This window comes from Carassius auratus, chromosome 35 (assembly GCF_003368295.1).
Source record: "Carassius auratus strain Wakin chromosome 35, ASM336829v1, whole genome shotgun sequence".
Lineage (NCBI taxonomy): Eukaryota > Metazoa > Chordata > Actinopteri > Cypriniformes > Cyprinidae > Carassius > Carassius auratus.
Genome location: NC_039277.1, coordinates 9,878,943 through 9,903,318, shown reverse-complemented (window position 1 = coordinate 9,903,318; position 24,376 = coordinate 9,878,943). Strand labels below are relative to the sequence as shown.

General features: G+C 37.6%; 2 protein-coding genes across 2 annotated transcripts in view; both read right to left on the bottom strand.

The window, feature by feature from the left end:
• The window catches only part of LOC113054343 (coxsackievirus and adenovirus receptor homolog), a 41,089-nt gene extending 34,049 nt beyond the window's left edge, over positions 1 to 7,040 (bottom strand). Inside the window, exon 1 of the mRNA XM_026219823.1 lies at positions 6,841 to 7,040. Within this exon, the coding sequence (XP_026075608.1) occupies positions 6,841 to 7,003 (163 nt within the window). The 5' untranslated portion in view covers positions 7,004 to 7,040. The remainder of the gene's footprint in view (positions 1 to 6,840) is intronic.
• Positions 7,041 to 7,618: 578 nt separating this feature from the next.
• LOC113054342 (EH domain-containing protein 1-like) lies at positions 7,619 to 24,240 on the bottom strand. Its single transcript, XM_026219822.1, has 5 exons — positions 23,448 to 24,240; positions 20,159 to 20,256; positions 10,032 to 10,444; positions 9,295 to 9,459; positions 7,619 to 9,058 (listed from the first exon to the last, which is right to left on the bottom strand). Exons 1-5 carry the CDS (start codon positions 23,846 to 23,848, stop codon positions 8,537 to 8,539), a joined length of 1,599 nt encoding a protein of 532 aa, XP_026075607.1. The 5' UTR covers positions 23,849 to 24,240; the 3' UTR covers positions 7,619 to 8,536.
• Between the last annotated feature and the right edge of the window lie 136 nt (positions 24,241 to 24,376).

Sequence of the window (24,376 nt, the reverse complement as noted above, 5' to 3'; positions counted from 1 at the left end):
CCCACACAAAACACAAACACATAAGCCTATACACCATGCTTTAATAGCTGCATACTTTCAGAGAATATGTTTTCTCCTACCAATTTAGATTAAAGAACAGCTGTGTTTTTGGATTAAGAAAAACTGCTGCATGACGGTCTACTTTTTCAAGTGAATAAATGCTTAAACATGCTGATTATCTCAGATAAAATACAAGAGCACCGCACACAAACTCTGTCCTCGAAAGACGGCAAGGACACAAAGGATCATGTTAACCCAGTCTAGCAGTACCTAAACAGGAAGGACAGGATCTAAATTCCAAGCAATTCTGACAGACGTCATCGGTGTGTTTATGACAGGACACAGTGGAGTCAGATAACTGGTACACATTACTAGTAATACTACCATTGCTTGGCTTAGATTAAATTATGTCAGGTTACCCATTGAGTTTACATTACTATTCAAAAAGTTTTTTTAGGCATTATTTTAATATAAAGTTCAAAAGAACAGCATTTATTTGAAATAGTAAAGAAAATTTACTTTAGATTAAATTAATGCATCCTAGTTGAAGAAAAGTAATTTATCATAAAGTATCATAAATTCAGCTAAATTTTGGAGTACCGGAACTCATTATTGGTCAACATCATTACAGATGGATCAAACTAATGTCTCTGTTCCAATATGTCAGCTATGTTATTAAAGCATAATATTGTTCTATTTTTATACCAATAGGGACATCATTAAAAATAAACACTTTCTGCTGTTTACAGGCAAAAATTAAGATTCTGTCCTTATTTACTCATCCATATGGTGTTTCAAGTCGCACAAAAAATGTTTTTTTTTCTTTTCTTTTTTCTCCATACTGTCAGTTTGTGGTCAATATACAATTTTTTTGGGGGGGGGTGAACAATCTCACTTTTGGCTGTATATCCTTTTAAGTCCACTTCACAGTGCGATATTAGGAGATTGGAACGTACCACAAGATTTCATCAATCATAGTAGCAAAAGATCTAATTGAGATGAGACATTTCTGTCTGAATCACAGATGGGTGTTTATTAGTTCTGTGTGTGTATTAAGACTCATTATGGGATATACTGTGAGATATTTATTACTGAGGGGTGAGCCAAGGTATACAATGATGGATGCACCGCAGGTCCTCCTTATCACTGCTGCAAAAACAAGGAGGAGCTGATGTGTGATGGATGGAGAGACGCAGAAGGAGAGGTTTCGTGACCTTGTGTTTATGGAAGCTTTTTTAGAACAGTGGAAGGAGAGAAGTGTAAATCCCAGCCCACGACTGCCTCGCTATGATCTGAGCTTAACAGTGATTCACACATGCCTAAAAAAATAAAAATAAATGCCATCCATTACATACTTGACCCTCGACCTTGCCAAATCCCTCTGAAATACGATTCCATTCTCTTCCATTATCCCTTTTGATTTCTTGTTTCATGTGTCTCTTGGTCTCGCATAATATACTTACAATTATCACCCTTTCTTCCCTCCATCCTCAAAATCATACGCTCATCCGTGACTTTAACCTCTGCTCCGGCATCTCCGCTTATTTCAGCATGTGTATGTGATGATCCATGCATGCATAACAAGACCACAAATGAAACTAGTGACCCAAAAAAAAAAAAAAAAAAAACACCTTACAATTTTGGTTATTTATCATTATCCCCAGGTCTAAGGGAAAGTGATCAGCCCGCAGTAATGGCCCACTTACTCTCCACATTGAAAAAGAAGGCAAATGAAATCAGCTATGAGAGAGAGTGAGCAAGGGCTTGGCACATGGGATCAGAGTGTTGAAACGCAACAGGAGTAGGTGTTGCCTGCCATCTCAGATACGAGTCTTGCATCCTAAAATATTTATGAAGCAGAGGCCTGAATATTCATATGGGTAGCGTGTCCTTTCTGTTAGATGGAGGGCATACAGCGTCCACACGCCAACAGAGGTGCTTGGAGTGTGATTTTACTCTGAAGCTCAGTGTCTTATTCAGAAGGACAGCACCAGGGGGAATGTTGTGTTGAGAGAAGGAGAAACGCACTACAAAACGCAGGGCTTTGAGTCGCAGGTGAGGCTGCAGTCAATATCAGAGTTTCATTTTGAGAGGCTCTGCTGGTTGGATTAGACAGCTCAGCTGAAGAGCAGAGTAGAGAGGGTGGCCTGAGGCCATAACTCAGCAGCTCGTCTCCCCTTAGATTACACAAAGACAAATCTCAGGGTATCTCAAATAAATATCTCACTGCCTCATAGCATGCCTTCAAGCCATACCTGCTCAACTTCGTTTCCTCTCTGTGGGTGCCCACTCTCACTAAACACATCAAACAGATTCCATTCAATCTAAAAGAATACTAATTAGGAAGAAATTATTTATTGAGAGCAGTAAGTACAATAGGATTATAAAAAGAGTACCTTTTTATATTAATAGGAAGATAATTATCATAGTATAATACTATTTTTTTTAGAATAATTAATTATAGTAACAAGTACATTAGCAAGCACAATAATAAAATAGTACAGTTAAAAGAAAATAGAAATTCCCCTATAAATGTGCGAGTTTATTTGTCTTATTTCGGTCAAATCCACTGAAATACAATAATTAAAAATTTAGTAGAGAGATATCTCAGTGGCTGGTAAGAAATGGTTTAATTTATTAACTGTAAATGTTCATTTATTAATAAACCATGTGTAAAATGAACTAGTGCTGCAAAGTCACACTGTTTGTTTACATCTCGCGTAATGGCATACTGGGAATGAAGAAAGTTGCATTCTATCACAAAAACAGACCACTGTCATCAAAAGTATAGGAATACTTTAAACAGAGGACAAATAAAATGGCCCTTTGTTCCCTTTGCAAAACCAACAAGGTGTACCACGGCAGCACAACTGCGATGCGCTAGCACTTCAGAGGAAAACATCTTGGCGCTCTCCGGTGTTACGGTTTAACTGGTTACAGTGTGATCTGGTGACCAACTTCCTGGTTCAGGTCTGATATTCTTCCGCTTGCGGCATTCTGAAAAGTTGAGATGTTTTTAACTCGATGCGGTGCGGACGCGCCTGGAAATAACGAACACGTCGCACCGTCACTTCCATTATGAGCGCGCATATCGCGCGCCTACATTGGAAATAACGAACTTGAGCGTGCAAAAGACGTGATATGTGAACGGTCCCTTAAAAGACAGTGCACTGCGAGACAACAGTCACAGACCACCGAGCTACCCCGAATCAGCTCCAGATCTTTGGAAACCATGCTAAACCATAGCAGAACCCTGACTACATTTTATGGTTTGTGATGCTAAAGAACATTTCATGACGTCTCAGACAACTGTAAATGTATGGCTACTGTGGTTTAATTATAAACGCTATCATAAACTCATATTTACCATATTAAAATAATTTTCTTTGCCTCTTTATTATTTTATACTGTAAAAACTTCAACCACATTGGTTGAAAATGAATAGAGGTTGAAATATTATATTAGAAGTTGTACTTATATATTTTTTGTAAAGTTATCCAAAGGATTCACTAGCTAATTAAAAAAAAGAACATTAGATTAATTATTTATTGTAATAAAAATAATTGTTAGATTAGTCGACAGAAAAAATAATCGTTAGTTGCAGCTCTAAAATGAACAATGCTCTGCTGAAACCTGCCTTACAGAAACATCTACCCTGCTTTCTGAGATCTCAGAGCACGTTTCCAAAAAATTGTGACATTCAGTAATTGAAAAATATATAGAAAAAATAATAAATTTAAATATAAATTTAGAAAAAAAATACCCCCCCCCCCCCTATCAAAAACAGACAAACCAAGATTTCACTATTAGCTGAATTCTCTACTACAATCACGTCCTAACTGTGCGTTCACACCGCCGGCGTCGAGAGCGTCAAAAATCGCTCTTGCCGCTCTGCTCACGACGCTGCAGAAAGATTCGTGAGCGCTCAGACGCTCTAATGTAGATCGAATGCTTATTTTGAATTTAAAGCGGCCGCAAAGCAAACAGCTTGTTGATCTCGTGCAGACTAACCACAAGGAGGGTAAAGTTATAAGTTAACCTCATTAAATATTGTTGTGGACTAAATATTAAGATCCTTTACTTAAAATGAACAATCTCAGACACCTTGGTCCACGTATCACTTTTAATCTATTTTTTATGTCCCTGTACACAAACAGGGACACCTCATAGATTATTGCAAACGCGAAACAGCAATAATCAACCTGTCCTCCATTGTGATTGGGAACTAATGGTCGGAGCTGCGTTCTCTGGAATCCTCTGCTCCTCGCCGCTGCTCGACGCCGGCTCACATTGAAAATGAATGACTTCCGGCCACTTTGACGCTCTCGACGCTGGCGGTGTGAACGCACAGTAAGGACTCATGTGTGCTGCAGGGCTCCTAGCAACGGTCTCCAGGCAGGGTCTCCAGAGTAGTTCAGTTTCTCAGGTAACTACAGCACAGGTCTACTCAAGGAGATTTTCAGAGCAGTACATTGACCTTAAACAGGGTTAAAACAAGACACTACACTCGGTCGCTTATGAATGGGAAGGTCCTGTAGGGTTCTCAATGGCTTTTGAAGACAAGTGGGAGTCAAAATTTAGAAAGGAGAGCCAGATAACATTGAGATGTTGAGTGCATATAACAACATGGGCCAGACATGAATGAGTGAGCTCATACACAAGCACAGGAGCAAAATAAAAGTGCTGACTGACCAGGGGTGTCTGACGGCATCTGGCTAATGTCTAAGTGAAGGGACAAGCCTGTCAGAGCCTGTGGACGGTATTATTGGAAATAATGGACACTAGGGACTACAGGACAGAACAGCCACAAACCGTGATTTGGTATTAGGGAAGGGACATTCTCATTCTAGACAACGTCTCATTGAAAAAAAAATCATGCAGGATGAATCATCAATATTTGAATCCATTATCACAGAAGAAAAATACTGTACATTTTAATTATGTATAATTATATACCTACTCTTACAGGAAAAATAGGTTGGATACAGAGAACTATTCAAGTTTTTTTTTACACTAATAAGGATCCAGGCGGTTACTAAAATTACTTATAAGCCATAGATAGAATATGATATCAAATTATATATTATAAAAAATGACATCTGTAATATTACACGTCTTCAGATCCCTTTATGAATAATCAGTGTTGTGACCGAATGACACCATGAATGAGAAATATACTTATAGCTGGCACCAAAAACAATATCCCTGTCTACTGAGAAGGACATGGAGCACACAAATGTCAAACTTGACAATCTTTTGTGATGGCAATGAGTCTGACAGGTTAACACCATGGAGGAATAAATGTCACACACAAGCCTTCTAAAACATACCTGAATGTCTTCCATGGAAATGGGAAAATGCATTATGTTTTATAGCTCAGATTAAACACCACAACCAATCTTAAAAACATTCTAGATTTGAATTAAAAACAAAAGCAGAGTGTGTGTGTGTGTGTGTGTGTGTGTGTGTGTGTGTGTGTGTGTGTGTACACAGCTTGATCTTGTTAAACTCCAGTTAATCAGTAACCAGTGGCACGGAAAGTCATTGACCTATCCATGCCACTTTCTCACTTCTATTTTTTCCTTGTGCTGGTCTGTATGCTACGCAATCTGAATCTCTAAACAACACCGGTAACCTTCGACCAAAACTGCACAAACAGTATCAGTTCTTACTCCGAAATAAAAAATAAACAGGGGGAATGGGTGGTGTCTGTGTTAACAGTTTCTTGTGTTATCATTATCCTCATTCCCTTCCTCTCATGAACCAACAGAGTGTTGGTCAACAACCAGAAGTGCCAAACTACTAAACATCATGTGCCTCTCATAGAAAATCAATGATAACTAGTAAGACTAAACCTAGTGTGGTTTGTTTGTCTTCTCAACCAAGGGGATCAGTCAATATCAGGTCTTATATGTAGACTTTATAAGCAGCAACCTCAGTTTCAGACATCTAGAGGAGTCTTCTTGAGAAGGGGGTGCAAGTGGAGCTTGCATTGCCAGATGGCAGCATGTAAGAAGCCCCTCTTGATGGCTTTAAGACGGTTAAGCTGTTGTGCACTGCCAACTAACAACAATATTCAAGAAACGTATTCTAGAAAATTAATAATGTGACCTTTAAACGTGTTCAAACAACACATCTTGTTCAACAGCAGCATAAAACAGCATAAAACAAGACTTTACAAACATCATGAAAATAAACCGCTATTCAAGCTGCGCTTCGCGGACTGTTAACAAAGACACGGATTAAAATAAGAATACAAATTTAACTCCCCAAACGTGTACGTTACGTATAACACAAGCAACGTTATTTGAGTCGTATATAAAGTACCGTTACACTAGAATCATATTTATTGTGTAATGTTAAATGAAACATAGAGTGTTCCTACTCTGCTTGATATATATTACGTTATATGCCGTTATTTTATAAATAATCATAAATTAATTAAAAGTAAATTAATTTAAAGCTATTAAGGTATTTATAAACATTTTTGTTCTATAAACTGGTTATATAATTAATTTAGTTGTTTCTTATAAATATCGCCGTAGTAAGATTTTATAATCTAACGTAACTTACATTTTGAAATTAGTGACCTTTTTTTTACTGACCAAAACTAACGTAAGTTACTCTACTCTCGCCAACTTGGTGTAGCTACAATTGAAACTATGAAATGGCAATATTATGAAATTCTAATATAACACAAATCTAAAAAGTGAATGAAAACAAAACAAACAAACAAAAGTAATTAAAAACTAAAATAAACTTCTGAGGGAAGGTAGCGCGCGAGCAAACATAACTTAGCCCGCAGCCCTCCAGAGGAAAAAAAGACAAATTCAAACTTACCTGCGAGGAGAATAACATTGATTAAACACAGGCAGAAGATACTGAAATCCATTGATCTGCTTTTTAGCCACAATCTAGTTACACGTGTGGGCATAAAAACAACTTTTCCCCCCGACTTGTAATGTTTAACGGTCACTCTTCTTTCGCCAGTCTCCCGTAGCATCAGAAGTCCACTAGCTCGCTCGCTCGCGCAGGTGGATTGTGGCTGGAATCTGCTCACGTGATTTCCGGAGCTATCAGCCGGTGAACTTTTGAGGGGTTTTCACGCCCTCTTGCGTACACATGCTCCAAAGGCGGTTTTGAGTTTTACCTACCATCGACGCTTTTTTAATAAATAATTTAGAAGCAATGATTACTTTAAAGCAAAATCTAATCTTAACCTCTGATTTTTCCACGCTAATGCTAGAGAGTCCTTAACACCATTTATTCTAGCATTCATCTTTAAACAGTCATTTGAGAATCTCAATTGCGCCTCTTTTAAATGACTTTGGAGTAATTATTTCGACCTTCATAAGCCCAGATCTGGCAAAGCCCCTGCTTAGCTTTTAATAAGGGCCTAAATCAGGCATCATGCACACACTCAGCATAACCACATGAGGATATGACATAAGATATAGTGTACACGTACTCAGGACAGACATTTCCACATAGTTTTAGGATTTATTTCCATATAAAATGATTTTATGATTATTATTATTCATTTTAAAAAGTAATCAATAGCTATTAATAACTCTTACTAAAATACTCCATATAGAAAAATGAGGGAAATGCATTTAGCTGTATTTTTTATTTATTTATTGCAAACTAGACCAAAAAAAAAAAACATATGAACAGTATTTATAGAGAAGCTTTTGACACTGTAGCAAAGAGAGGCACTCAAGAACAGACAGAAACCAACTGACTCCTATCATACAACTGGAGTCGCTGTCTGTTGAATATCTTGTCATAGACACTTCCTTTTGAAGTTATAATTCATAAACTTCTGAACCATCACAGTTGACAACACAACATCAGTGAACAAACAATACAAGAATGCAGCACTGTTTTGCGTTTATAGTTATAAAAAAAGATGGAAGATCAAATTGAGAAGTCCAAATGGTAAAACCAAAACTGGACAGATCGTGAACTACAACATTGTTTAACAGAGTTTCAAAGCTCTAGCGTGCCGAGAATCCAGATAATATGGATCCATCGGCAAAGCTGATGTAGTTTAAAAATCGAGCAGAACCATTTTTCCTTGCATGACTTTAAGTATGAAGCAGCATCAGTGCAAGATATGGAACAATTAAATACCTCTTTCTAATACAGCCTATAGTTTGATCATAATGAATTAATCTCCCTGCAAGCATGCCATCATACTTGCTTATTCAAAATTTGGCTACATCAAGCATTTGAAAAATACAATAACAGGATGCGGTCTAATTTATTAATATTTTTTGTTTTGATTAGGTTGCTAAATACTGGTCTAAGAGGAACAAAGAAAATAATATTAGTGAGATTGACAAACTGTAGTGATGGATAAATTTAATATTACTTGGCTCTATTCCCACAGCTAATGTATATTGTTTAATTATATCATAAATTCTGTTTATATATTTTTATACTTCCAGACCCCCCCCCCCCCCCCCCCCATTCTCCCAGATCCATAACCTCTTCAAAGAATGGCTCGATGATCATATTTATTTTCCCAAATTGTTTACAGTCCTCGTTTAGAAGGAGGCACAAGGTGATCAGGAAGATCAGTAGGTAACTCATGACCTTCCAGTTTGACCTTGATGAGGTGGTTAGCGAGGGCGAACTCTTCGTCGTCCAGGTACCCATCCTTATCTACATCAGCAAGCTTCCAGATCTTTCCTAGAACATTGTTGGGCAGCTTGGATTTGACCATCTCCTTCTTGGCCATGGCACCAGAGACCTTCCCATTGACAGGTGACAAGGTGTAGAAGATCTCGTCGTAAGTTGGCTTGTCTTTCGCCACGATCCACTCCAGCTCGTCAATGCCTTCACTAGCCCCCTCTCCATAGCCATGCCCGAAGGGTCCATTCATGGTGCCTTCAAAAGCACCACCCTGGACAGCCTGGCTGGGCATGGCAGCCTCCTCCTGCCGAACAAGGGTCATGAGTTTGGCAATATCATTGGCCAGCATATCCTCCACTGTTTCCAAGAGCTTGGGCTTCAGTCCCTGAAACTTAGTGAAATCTTGACCAGCGAGGATTTCCTAATGAGGACAAAAAAAAAAAAAAAAAAAGATAATATTTTTTAAACGAAATTTTTTTTTTAAGAACTTAAATAAAACCAAAAATCACCACATAAAATGAGGGGCTATGTTGCTATAAAATATTTACCACTCTTAAACTTTAAGATTATATTCTAGTATGGTATTAAACTTTGAAACGCCTAACAATATTTAATTATTAAAATCATTTTCTGGGAGAGATGGGACTATTTCCATACCTGCATTTTACTGAGTTTAGGGAAATCACCAGGGGAGATCTGATGTTCTTTTTCAATCCTTGTATAAATCTCACCCAGGTTAGCAATGAGCTCCTTTTTCTTATTCTCTTTCCCAAAAACATTTGGCATTTCTTTCTTCAAAGCACTGATGATGTAGGCATGAACCTAGAGATAGAGAAAACTGCTTTGTCATAACATATTATTTAAAATAAATCTGCACCATATGGATACTGTATATGAGCAATTTAGCAATCTGTATTGTAATCTGCTGTAAACTGCAGGGACTTGAATGATAATAATAAGTTATTACGCAGAAAAAACAATGGTAACATTCATAATAAGAATACATTTTTCTTGAGCACCAAATCAGCATATAAGAATGATTTTTAAAGGATCATGTGACACTGAAGACTGGAGTAATGAAGCTGAAAATTTTCAAAATTTGAAAAGTTTTCATCACAGGAATAAATTACATTTTAAAAAGATAAAAGATCTAAAAAAAGATCTTTTAAATTGTAAAAACCTAAAAAAAAATCTATATAAATCTATAAAATTTTAATTTAAAAAAGATAACGTCTGGGGTGATTACAATTTTATAAATACAATTTTATAGATCACATGAGGGCAGCATACACCAGATTTCTTATCGAATCTAAAATGTTAAGTATGTGTCCAGACAACACCCCCTACCTACATCATTACTGTAAAACTAAGTATAAAAAGGTTTCATTTCTTACTTTGGCTAGACGGGCTCGTTTGATTAGGTCATTCAGCTTACGCAGCGCTGCATTTCGTGGAAGTCCCTGGATGTCACGGAAAAGGTCTTGTTCCTCTGCCTCAAACAGTTTCCTGTTATCTGGAACCAGGAGAGGCTGAGCCCAGAAAGAGCCAATGTAGACTCTGATGACCTCTGGGGTGTTGACAATTTTACCAAGTGACCACATGAGGGCACCATAAACCCTCATGAGCTGTTGGGTACCGATCTGATCGGCTTTGTTGAGCACCACCCGCATCTTGTCCTCATGGTTTTTCAGAGCTCGGATCACCTCGGAGAACTCATCGGAGATGTCCAACTTGTGTGCGTCAAAGAGAAGAATGATGCGGTCCACGCGTTCAGCAAACCACTCGAGCACAGCAGCAAAGTCATAACCTGAAACATAAGAGATAAGAGGGGTTTTATTCCACATTAATGCACTTATCAAATGGTTTTTCAGTTTATTTACAGTAAAAGGAACTTGTTTGTGTATGTGAGCCTCTCTGATAAAAACCATCCCAACAGTCCTCTTTCTAGGGCAGTACATCAGTCAACAGATATGTAGCCTTAGAACTTCCTCATTTGGCCCACATTACTCCACACCAACTTGACACAAACAAATAAACTCACACAATACAACATAAAATTTGGTTTTCCTGTCAAAGGAAACCCTTGACGTAACAGAACCTATCTCCTTCTCTTCAGTCCTCTTGCATGACAAGGCAACTGGCACAGCTGGCCTTTCACATGAGAAAAAAAACAGAAAAAAAGAATTCCCGTGAGGTTCCGTCTAGATCACTACAGCCAAACTGACATCACATCCACTAACGCTGACAAACAGGAAAGAGAATAATTTGTCCCACAGACACTCCTTCCTCTCCCCATGTTTGGATATTTTCTTGCATAATGGTTAAAAGGATCACAGGGAACAATGGAAATCCGCATCGAATGTTTTGACAGTAGTTAAGGAGATGACGATGTGTCAAAAATACATTTTAAGATGCTGGAATAGGAAATTCATGTGGTAATGGAAAGTGTGTGTACTCCAAAAATGCTGTTATTTCTTTTAGGTATTTTGATGTCTTTAAGCCACCAAACGCACAAGCTGCATGCACATTTTACAACAACGGCCAGCATAAATAATGCTAGACTCCACAAATACAGCTCACTTGCCAAAAAGCTGCTTAGGGGATCTTGAGGGCAAAGGTTTCATCTTCAGAGATTTCTCTATTTGCAATCATACATATTATAAAGACAGGATTTCCGGCCCAAGTCTCTTGCTTACCTAGACAGAAGTTACCAATTTATGTTTGGATTGTGTAGAGCGTGTGTGGAAGGCAGGAAAGGCTGAATCCCAGCTCACAACAGTTGTGTCAACGTCAGCAGGATGTGAAATCTGGATCTGAATCCAACATGGGCATGACTTCACAGATTCAGTGCTGTCCTTTATCGACTGTTATCCATCACAACACTGATGGCAATACTGATGAAGCAGGCCAACTGAATTATAATACATGATGTTATCATCCATAATATAATATTTAATCTGCCCTTAAATAATTTAACAGGAAAAAAAATGTATTTAACAAAATGAAAGAAAAGCAAATACACTGTACTTATTATTACAAGACCTGAACTTATTTGGTGTATCTTCCTAAAAATGCACTTTTCTTTTTCCCAGCAGTTCTGAATTTGCTGTGTGGACATATAAACAAAAGAATGTTTATTTAAAGCTTATTTATGCATATAAATCAGTATTCTTCACAACTGGATCTATTTTCTTTGGGAGTTTCTAAGTGATAAAGTTGTCTAAACTATACTCAGAGCAGACACAAATAATAATTGTGTGTGCGTGTTTGTGTGTGTGTGTGTGTGTGTGTGTGTGTATGCATATATAAATACACAAACACACACACACACACACACACACACACATATAAATATGTCTGGTAAAGACTGTGACAGTGGAGGTAGCTCATACAAATGGGATATGGCGATAATTCTATGCTTGTTTTCCTTCTAATACTTTCCAAAAAACATATCCTTGTGTAAACTATGGGATATCCTTGTTTGCCTAAGCATGCCACAGTAATTGTATTTTTTCCAGCACTAAAATCTGTGCAAGTGGGCACACAAATGCTGCAAATAATAAAAGAATATTAAATCGCAAAATTGCTAATATCAGGACAATTTTATCAAAACTAATTTAATTCTTCCTTTGCTGATGCACATACGGTTACAAAAGTTGCATCATTCATTTATTCAATTCATGAACAAGCAAACTAAAGCAAATTAATGAACAAACAACAGAGCACAGATGAATGAATGAAGACAGACTAAATGACTAACCGTCCATGTAAGAAACTCTGCTCAGATAACGGTTTGAAAAAAAAAAACAGAAATCACACCAGCTATCTACAAACATGTCGGTTGTGTTCATATTATGTATGGTTAAAACAAGGCTGTGACTTAAAGTTTACAGCCAACACAAAGATTGTACCAACTACCATAGATATATATTTGGGTTCATTCTGCTTTAAAGGTTGGACCAAATGTAAAAAAAAAAAAAAGAAAAATTGGCTTAATATGGAGAGCTCTCATTTATAACAATCTTTAGTATTGCCTCCACCCTGCTAAAATCAAATCTAGACATTGACCCATAATTCTCACACATTACACAAACACATCATGTGTCATGTGAAATATTGAAGCATTCATAGATCATTGAACAAGGTTTCAGTAAAGGTTAACAGTGGAATCTGTACCTCGAGACCCTAAAATCAACTTATAAAATAATGCCGATGAGGTTACATGTTTAGTAATGAGAGTCCCTGTTCTGTAGCATCTCTGCAAAAAGGTTTGCTCATAACATTCATTAATAAGAAGCAGCTGTTTGTGAAACAGTTGTGAAAGTTGCTTAGCAGACATCAGCAGTACAGCTGTTTCACACCAGATTAGTTAGTATAAACTGAAAGTTCCTTACAGCTCTGAGCCTCTGACATGGAAATTTCTTGTAGTTTCATCTTAACATTTAACAACAACAATATTTAAATACCCCTCAAAAGTGTCTTTGTAATACATTACACAATAAATTTGACAGTACAGACTCCAGACTTAGGGCCACTGCACTGCTGGTGCCATAATTTCAGTTAACTATTAACCCAACAACGTCTTTGTGATAACTGATCTTAGTTTTTTTTTTTCTTCCTCAATCTTGATCCAGCATAGATATGATTACCTGAATTTGACAAAGTCTTTAAACCCACTGATCTCCATATGGGAGGAGGCCTGAGTTGTATGCATTAATTTGTGCTTGGAAGAAAATAATAATTTTCCAACACCAGCACATGTAAATGTGGCACCTACACAAATTACTGGAAAGCACAAGGAGAGGAAGGATGTAGAAATCTGAAATCCGCTATAATGAGCTCTATAAACAATAGCATATACTCAAGAGATAAGTTTATATATCACACTGAAATTAAGTCATTAGAAAGATCATTTAGGAATTCTTCATAAAAATAACCTTTGCTTTACATAGAAGATTATAGCATGTAATTGTGACAAAAGACAATGAATGCATGCCCTGAAAACTACACAGCCACCTAATCTAGCCCACTGACACAAGGTTCATCATTCACAACAGATGCGATTTAAGATGGAAAAAAAGAGTGCTATAATAAGTAACCTAAGTTTATACAGTAAAGCATTATGGGATACTATCCGTAAGGAAATTCAACACCCAGCCAAGGCTACTCAGCTTTGAAGAATTAATGCAAACACAGTGTACAGTAAACCGGAGAGGTACTAGAATAGAGCCCTGTGGAACACCTCCCAGTTTAAGAAAAGGACACAGAACAACATTGTGCATACACAAAGGAATTTGTGAATTTAGATGAAAAAAAATTGAAAGCTTATTGTTCATGTTGATAGTCATAATTTTTATCAGTTACAATAATAAGAATGCTATCTTTCAATCAAATGAAACTGATAAAAAGAAAAGAAAATGTAATATAAGAATGAAAAAAAGAAACACAAAAGTGGTTTGGGAATAGACCAGTATCAAGCAACCTGATTTAAAGCACATACAGGTATGAAGAGCCTTATTGTTAACTGCTTGTAAAGCCTAACTGAGGTCAGGAGGAAGAAGCATGGATGTGAAGTCAGCAGACTTTAGAAGATTATTTACTGACCTCACAATTTTACAAATGAGCAGGACATGTTTAGAGGGACTATGACAGAACCTGTAATACTTCAAGTTAAAAGCATACACACACGCACATGTTTGTTTTTATTGAAAAGTGGGGACATCCCATAGGCGTAATGGTTTTTATACTGCAGAAAATTTTTATTCTATGTCCCTACACCAACCCTACACCTAACCCTAACCCTCACAGGAAACTTTGTGCATTTTTACTTTCTCAAAAAAACTCATTCTGTATGGTTTATAAGCATTTTGAAAAATGGGGACATGGTTATGTCCTCATAAGTCACTCTCTCCTTGTAAAACCTGTGTCATACCAATGTCATTATACAAAGTTGTGTCCTGATATGTCACAAAAACACGCTCACACACACACACACACACAAACAATATTTTATTTTACAGTATGTGAATTGGAAGCAGTCCTCTGTGATTCACAGTCCAGAACCACAATATGGAAACCACATTGCTGTTAAGAATGAAGTAGGAGGAGATAACATAAGAAAGAGTACAAAGTGTAGAAAATCAAATACAGAGAGAGAAAAGAACGGAATTAAAATAGCAAGCATAGCTGTCATTCCCAGCTTAAAATCCATGTTGTTCAAATCAGTTACAAACCAATCATTCCCATCATTCTCAGACTGGCCCAGATTTCCTTCTAAACTTGTTCCTGTTGGGGTTTATTCACACATGCCATCCAACTGACCCCTGGTTACACGCCACACTACGATCCATGACCCGTTTGTGTGAATGATTGTATGTGTGTGTTTTCTTGCCATTTCAATGTTTTTTCTTCCTATGTACTTGACATGAGAGTCAAACACTCACATTTTCCATGTTAAGATAATGACAGTAGCAGGGCTCACATTTCCCTCCAACAGCATTCAAAGCAAGCATAGCTGTCATTCCCAGCTTAAAATCCATGATGTTCAAATCAGTTACATAACCAATCATTCCCATCATTCTCAGACCGGCCCAGATTTCCTTCTAAACTTGTTCCTGTTGGAATTTTATTCACACATGCCATCCAACTGACCCCTGGTTACACGCCACACTATGATCCATGACCCGTTTGTGTGAATTATTGTATGTGTGTGTTTTCTTGCCATTTCAATGTTTTTTTCTTCCTATGTACTTGACATGAGAGTCAAACACTCACATTTTCCATGTTTAGATAATGACAGTAGCAGGGCTCACATTTCCCTCCAACAGCATTCAATTACTGTAACACTGTTAAAGGGGAAGCTTTGAACACAATAGAAGCGGAATCTTTAAATAAATGCATCTTGTGAAGAAACAAACTTTCCATACGTACCACAAGCTTTTTGAATAGCCATTATGGATGAAGAAGCAATTGTTATAATGGGAAATAACACAAACAAACAATGAAAAATTAGGTTTTTAATTATGATTATGAAATGCACACAGAATGATGTTATGCATAACTAATCTTTGTTTGAATATTTCTATAGTTCAATCAGAACTTTAATTAAACATTGTTTTTTAACTAACTAACAATCTCTGGTGCGTTTGAAAAAAAGAAAGAAAAAAAAAGATAATTTGAAGTCAGTGAATAGTATCTATTATATTACAATAATATAATAGTTAATATTATATTACACATAATAAGAGAATAAAAATACAAATAAGTAGGTATTAAGGAATATTGATATACAAATTGACAATTGTATGCACAGGTATATTATGTGCAAATTTGAAGTGTAGACTAAGTATGCATGTTAGATAAATAAGTGTATGTGTGTATAAATTAGGGCTGAAACGATTCCTTCAGTAAATCGAGTAACTCGATTACAAATTATTATTATTGAGATTATTTTAAATCTCACGTCAGGTTCTTTCGCAATGATTTTTTTTTTTATGTGACAACGCGTTTACGTCACCCACAAAGCGGAAGGAGACACAAGCGCCAATTGCATACTGCAAGGAGTCAGCAGTGTTTTGACTTGAGGGCGTGGGCAAACATAAAGAGAACGTCGTGGCCTGTGTCCATTGCAAGATAGAGCTCGCATACTACAACTAGGACCCTATGATTTCGGCGATGCAGAAAATGCGGAGGAAATGGCGGAATCCAGTCATATGAACGGAATTTACAGTTTGACACGGAACGGCACGGAATTTGCCAAATTTTGAATAAATTAATCAAAAATAGGTCATTGCACTTAAATTCATTGCACTTAAATTCATTGCACTTAAATTCATTGCACTTAAATTCATTGCACGCGCGCGTGTCGGAAGCGTTTCATGGCAAAATATACTAGAAAAATATGTTTATATGTCATTTTGTACACAAATACATATTAATTCATGACATTTTGATGTTTGAAAGTCTATAGGTTGAAAAATTCAGATATAAAATGTAATAAAAAAAATAAATAATAATAATAATAATTATCGATTTTCAAATATTGCACCTGTCAAACATAGTCTATTTTGCCGTCAATACTGTTGACGGTGTCCTTTATCAGTAGACTTTATATTTATGCTTAACATGAAGGTGTAGGTGTGTAAAAAAAAACAAAGTTTATATTGTTGTCGTGAAGACAAGAGCCTGGTCTGTCGGCGGTCTCCCTCTATAGCTCCTTTCACACTGCACGTCAGACCCTGTATATTGCCGAAACATTGCCGGGTCGCCTTCTGTGTGAAAGCCACCACGTCCCGGGATTGATTCCCGCATTGAACCCGGGTCGGGGACCTAGTAACATTGCCGGGACGAGCACTGTGTGAACAAAAGCCTGATCTAATACCCTTGTCGAAGTGATGACATCACTGTCATCACTGGCAGTGTGAAAGTGCAAAATCTAGTGACCCGGGAACAATTGCCGGAACACTTTGTCACCAGCACACACTGAAGCACGCATGACGGTCACAGTCATTTCAGCATCTGCTTTCTCACTAAATAAGGACGTGAACATATGAACAACTTTTCCAGAACTGCTCTGACAGTCACTTCATGAGCATTTGACATTTGATTTAAGTAAAACTAGCACATCACATACACAGAACTGTAAAGGTACATCAACCCGTCAAAATAAAAGTCCAATGTCCTGACATTTTATTCTACCCCTCAGATTTTCCTAGCCGGGTTTACTGCGCATGCGCACATCAATATTGCGTCAGTATAATCAAGCAAAAACACATTTTATCCAATTACTCGATTAATCGATGGAATTTTTGGTTGAATACTCGATTACTAAAATATTCGATAGCTACAGCCCTAGTATAAATAGTGTTGTGTGTTCCACAGTTATCATTAAGTGTTCATTAGATCGATTGTCTGGGGGAAGAAACTGTTCCTGTGTCAGGTCATTCTGGTTCTCAGAGCTCTGTAGCATTGACCAGATGGCAACAGTTTAAAGAGAGAATGTGCTGGATGTGAGGGGTCGAGAGTGATTTTGCCAGCTCCTTTTGCTCACTCTGGATGAGTACAGTTCTTGAATAGTAGGGAGGGTTCTACCAAAGATTCACTCAGCAGTCCAGACTATTCCTTATTTGTTTTTTGTTTTTAGAAAACGACTAGATAAGATTCTTATTCCTTGTCTGGGATCATGTAGTGCACTTTGAAGCTGCACTGGAACCGCAATTTTACCTTCAGCCTATTGGTTCCCACTGAAATCCATTATACAGAGAAAGATCCTGGAATATTTTCCATTTTCCTCAAAAAAAATGCAGATTTTTATATTTTAGGCCTTTATCAGCTGATGCCGATAATTTTCAGATAATATTGTGTGCATTCCTAGTAAAAGCATATTTTATTTTCAAAATTAGTTTCAGAGAGTGAGTTTCAGGTAGAGTCACTGATGATCAATAATTTTATTTGATAAAGTGTTTCACTGAATTCTCTCAGCCACCTCGCCTTAAACCATCTCTTTCATCATTATCAATTTTTATGACTAAAGTGATGAGTACAAAGGGCAGCAAGAAGACTGTTTCCTCTGTTGCTCTTTTTAATGAGTCCAAGTCATTATGACTCTCACACACACGTGTGTAAAACTGCAGATCACTGAGGAAAGTTCAGTGTGCAGTACATGGGTTGCATCTCGGATACTATGACCTCACACTAGGGCTGGGCGATATATTGAATATTAGCGATAATATCAGAATAATTTTGATGACAATGTAAAACTAATTTGGGAATATCGAATATTTCAAATTCAAGCATACTTTCCCAAAAGAACGCGCAGAACAAAAAAGGAACATGTTAAATTAAGTAACATTAGCTGTTTAATCTAAATAATTTTTTATTTTATTTTTTAATGGGCAAAAGAAAATCATGTTTTTTTTATTTTTTAATTGCAAATGCAAACATATAGAGATATATACTGAATATCATAAAAATTGACTATAGAGATATATATATATTTTTTTTATATATATATCCCAGCCTACTCGCCACTTACATGGTCATGTATCAGCCTTGTAAATACTTTCACCATACACTAATGATGTTTTTACACCCGCCAGAGGCATTGCCAAGCTCTGGGGGGAAGAGTTGCTTATCAGGGACCATAGGGTGCGGTCCATTTGAAAGCAAACCTAAATAATCACCATTTGAGATATAGCTGTGCAGTATGGAATGCAACAGTGCTCTAGAACACCTGGTTAGTGTCATATACTCACGTCTGCACTCCCTCATGGAGTTCACAGGCAGTTCTCCTATATGTATACTTTTACCAGATCACTCCCTTATACAAAAAAACTATACAGTATGTTGGTGCCATATTACGGTGATGCATTACGTGGTATTTAATGATTATCATAATCTTGTACATGGTATTTATAAATTACACCAACGTCCTTAAAGAACAGGATGGCATGTGTCCAAAAAAACCATGAAACAACTATAGTTTCACACAAAAAAATGACCATGACACCATGAAATAAATAATTATTATATATTTTTTAAAAAGCATAATTAAGATGCTACATGATGTTACGTTGGTTTCAGCCAATCCAAGAAAGATAACAAAGTCTGCCGACATACAACTTTCACTCACATACACTGACAGAACCTGCTCAATAACACACAATGATCTTTGAACATGGAAGCATTCTCACAGCCATCATTACCGCACCCTTTCTGTTCAGTCTGTTTCCTGGCCTGAGCTGTCCCCCCTCTTTGTCAGACTGTTATCTGTAGATGCCACTCACCCTCTGATCGCATTTACATGGTCTTCAGGGAAAGGCAAGGGCAGGCCCGCACGCACACACGCCGTGACAGATAGACAAGCACAGGAAAAGTCCATAGTGGGACACCGGTTACCTCCATACACAATGCTCTCTTAGAGTTTTCTTAAATAAACAACATACCAACATGCTCCATTGTAATTTCTGGGCATGTAACAGGTCCAGACTAGTCAAGTATACTTCTAGGGAAGCAATAAATCCGGAACCTTTATCTCCTGTAGTGCTCGATTAACCATTAAATACACTGCCTGAAGGACTAACTGACAATTTTGGACATTTTTGAGTGATCTTTGTTTCAAGTGAGTGCTCAGATAATCCATCATTCTGGCAAATTATAGTATTTAAAGGGAATGGACAGTCCACATGGTTACTATAGGTTAATTAGGTTTTCAACTTCTCTTCCTTCCTACAGGAAAAATGGCTAGTATGGAAGGAGCATGGGTTTTGTTTTGCTCTAATGTAAACAAGAGAACTAAAAATACTTCCCTCTTAAGACTCCCTATAATGCAAAAGCTAACTGAATTAACCTCTTTTCCTTTGACTGGGACAGGTACTACACTCAAAGCGGTCTATGTAAATGGAGCTTGTATTAATAGTTGTGGTAACTCCGGTAAGGAAAGTCAGGGGATAGTAAAAGAAGTACAGATGGCAATAATAGAAAGAGGAAATTAATAAAAAATAAAATAAAAAAAACCACTGACCTCTACTGATCCGCTGTTTCTCTCCGGACAGGATTCCAGGAGTGTCTATGATGCTGATGCTGTCCAACACTGGATTTGGCATCTGAGCACATATAAACCTGTGAAAAGAGGATCACACATTTAAAAAAAAAAAAAAAAAAAAAAAAAAAAAAAAATTACATTTGAAACAATTAGTCATTTCACCACTAGGCCTAGGGATCTTGCAGTAATGTTTTTATTGCAAGTTGCAACATGATTGATTGGAAAGAATTCCCTTCTCACTTGCCAAATCTTATCATTCCAGCTCTTACCTCAGCTTTTCCATTACCAAATGCTTGCAGCTTATCTTTCCGTGTGTTCTTCATTTATGTGCAAACCCGTATGCTATCATTTTCATGTCTTTAAATTACCAGCACATTTTAGCCATACAAAAACAATCCTCAGCCTCAAACCCCCTACCACTGTGTTCCCTCTTGCGTATTTTACTTACTCCCTCCCTTTAATTTTTCCAGAAAGTGTGCCATCACTTATTCCTTCCATGCTGCTACATACACTACTGCCAATCGTATCCCACATTTTCTTTCTCCTTGCATTCCCATCATTATTAGACCTGCTGTCAGTTGACAAGACAGTTTGTTTCATTTTGGCTGATGTTTTTAAGTGTAAAGCCTAGTATTCAGGGCCAAAACAAATACAAGCTTCTTGCATGTATCCAGAAATCCAAATGAACAAATCTAATTTTATTTTCAAAAACTGGACAATAAAGAACATTTAAAGCTTGACTTTTGTCTAAAGTTAATACTATTTTCAACCACTTCACCTTTTGAATTCAGGCTTCAGATGTTCTGCAAATTTCCTACAAAGGTTAAACTTCCTGCGCAATTCAAATTTATAAACCACCTTTTAAAAGTCTGATTCTCATTTTTTATGGTAAACCTCTGTCCACTTCTATTCAAGTAAAGCTGGACTACACATCACATAAGCACTAACTAATTACCTTTTGTTGCAGAACACAACTGGTCCCCAAAGAAACAAAACATTTGAAGAATAATAATTTTTCCCTTTGCTGATGTCATATTCAGGAAAAGTAATTTCTCAACCTCATTTTCCCTGCATGTAGTTTATTCAATAAATATTTGAAATTCCAGATCCTACCAGGACTTTATGTCCCAAGTACATCATGTTAACGGCATTTTTTATTAGTGACTCTTTTGTGTACATAAAATTCAGATACCAAGCTGACAAGCACATAAATCCAAATGGATACATGTCAGAAGAAACCGGTTTAGCAAGATAGTCAGCAGTAACGGAGTATGGTTCGTTGCATAACACCACAACCACAGCAATAACCGTAAACTGATCTTCAGCCTAGTAGAGGTTAAAACACCATTTAAGGCTTACATATGTGCATACATTTGAATTTTTCTCTTGGGAAAACAGTTACTGACAAATACTACAGTGGTGAGAATCTACAATAAGCTATACAGTTCACTACAGGCCAGAGCCTATAGAAAATGATGAAAGCAGCTGCATTGGAGAAAGTGCATACTCAAGTTACAGAGTCAGGAATAACAGGGAGAATGGGGACGATTGCACAAAGGCAGGGCATCCATGTAATATTTAACTCCTGGAACAGGGTTAATATCTAGCCTACTAAAATTCTACATTGGTCACAAGGTGCACTCACACACCCTACTTGATACCTCGCTAGTGACCTTCAATGTAACTTTGAACCTTTCCCACAAGGTCAGAGTGAAAGCACTGGGAGGGAAAAATCATGCTTAATAAGCAATAAACAGCATAATATAAAAGGAAGCTGGGGTCAGAGATTTGCAAAATGGGGACACTTTTGAGAGTGAATGTTCTAAAATTGCTCAGTCAGTTCCTCAGATTATCTGTCCAGTAACTTCCAGTAAATTAGCGGAGTCAGCCATTATTTTAACCTCTTGCTGACCTATACAAAAAGTCACAGACAAACTTGGACTGCCAAAACTCTAAAATCCTGTGTTTAATGAGTAGGGCAGCACCTACAGAAATGTCTCAGATCACTTCATGCTGCAATGAGAAAACACGGCGCTTCTCAAGAAACCCTGATTTGACCTTAAGATGACACCCGCCGTCAAGGTGAGTTTAGGGAGGGAGAAGGAATAAAATCTTTAACTACTCTCCTCCCATTCATGAGTGACTAGTCAACCTAAAAGCATTCCCAGATTTTCTTTAAAAGGAAATTTTTGCAGAATAAACGCTTCATTCTTCCAGCCCAGGCTTGTTGGGGCATAAATATGATCTGTGCATATGATCCCTCTTGTTCAAGCATTGACCAGCATGAGGTTCTAGTTCTGTAATGCTCTGGAAGTCCTACAACAAGCACAAAGAAAAAAAGTGTTGCACTAGTGCTTGAAAGAAGACACACCCACATCTGCTCAAACTAAATCAGCCTGAAATGTACCACAGTGGACATATGTGTCATGTTGAAAAAACAAGTGTGAGCTGAACTGTACACGCCAGCTCATCTCTCTTCATGACATTCCACAAGAGATTGTTAAAAAGACCCCTAAAAAGGCCTCAGCAGCTGTCAAAACCAATGTCAGCTGACATTCCTTTTAGAAGGGGGAACCAAAGACTAATGAGCAAGTTTAATGCACACAAACTATGGCATTAATATCTTCAATAGTTGGAATAAAATGAACAAATGTTTTGCTGATATGCAGTAAAGGTTCAAACCTTAGATAGCAGACACAGATTCATAAAGGCTGTTTTTTGGGTTTGACAACAACTATATTTAGAATGCTAATAAAGGTTTGTGAGGATTATAATAAAGCAAATAATGGTCTTCAAAAACGTACAGACATACATGATTGCAGGTCAGAGAACATGTGATTTGCTGTAGTCTTCCAAAAATGCATGTAATATACTTAATCAAAACGTCTATCATAAAAGGAATTCAGTTTTACTACTGTCAAAGCTCCACCCTTGCACCCTTTTTACTCACTGGTAACTCCTGCATGCAGAACTAAGCCTAAAAAGTGCAAGAGATTCAATTTTCAGTACACATGAACACCATATTCACCCGGTCTAATGACTAGTTTTAGACGTTTCCATTTTTATAAAACTAATTCTGTGCTCATATGAACACAAAACTTGACAACTTCTTGACAGAACCGGAAAACATCACACAGTAACAGCTGAGACCCTCAGCAAGAAAGCCCGAGAGAAGAACTACAAAGAAAGATCATTAATGAAACATTGTTTTGTTTATTTTTAAAACGAAGGGAGAATTTTTTTCATTAGAAATGAATGAAGACCTCACCTGTTCAGAAAGGCGTTTCCAAAGGCATTGAGTTTTCTGAAGGGTTTCTTGGGGTCAACCACTAAAGCATTGCCCGGGATGAGACCCTCCTGTTCCCCGTACATCACCGCTATGAATGAATCGGTGGTCGGCTCGGGGCCTATGCGCATCCCGGGGAAATCCTGCTCCATGAGATGCCTAATAAAAGTGGTTTTTCCTGTGGAGTACTGGCCCACTAAAAGTACCATGGGCTTGTTGTCGAAATCGGCATCCTCCAGAGCCGGAGAGTGGAAGTCGTGGAAGCGGTACGTGTCTTCCAGTGGAAATAATTTGTTCCGGTAGAGTCGCTTCAGCCCGTCAGAAACCGTCTGAAACAGTTCGGGATCCTTTTTCTTTCCATCTTTGTTCGCCCAGCTGAACATCTTGCAAAAATATGTTAAATAACCTTCTGACTCAAAGAAAAAACACTTTAAGGGTGGTCTAAAAGTTATTTGCTGGTTTTAGGCAGTGTAATCCAGCGGTTCGGATGAATCAACGGTCCGGTTTCAAGTAACTCACAGCGGACTGCCAGCGTGGAGGGTCCCGTCAGCTGTTCAACTAACTGCTGTCTTTTTATTTTCTCGTTTAATTTCTTCTGACTTTGCCCCTTTTTTATAAAACAGACTGAAGTTATTTGAGCCCCTGCAGAAGACTGTTGTCTTTTCTATCCGCTGGAGAGCGAACACACAGTTGCTCTCTAGACTCCCACAGCCCGAAGCGAGCACTCTGCGCGTGACAGTACGAGCTCGCGCCCCACTACATTTTTAATACATTACTATAGACCGGAACTCCTAGGTAACTTCCAAAATAAAAGGCGCCACCCTCCCCAAATTGTTTTGTGTGTGAAGCACAGCTGACGTTCATTATTCAACAGAAGGGTCTGGATCTATAGTAGCGAAACTTTTTTTTTT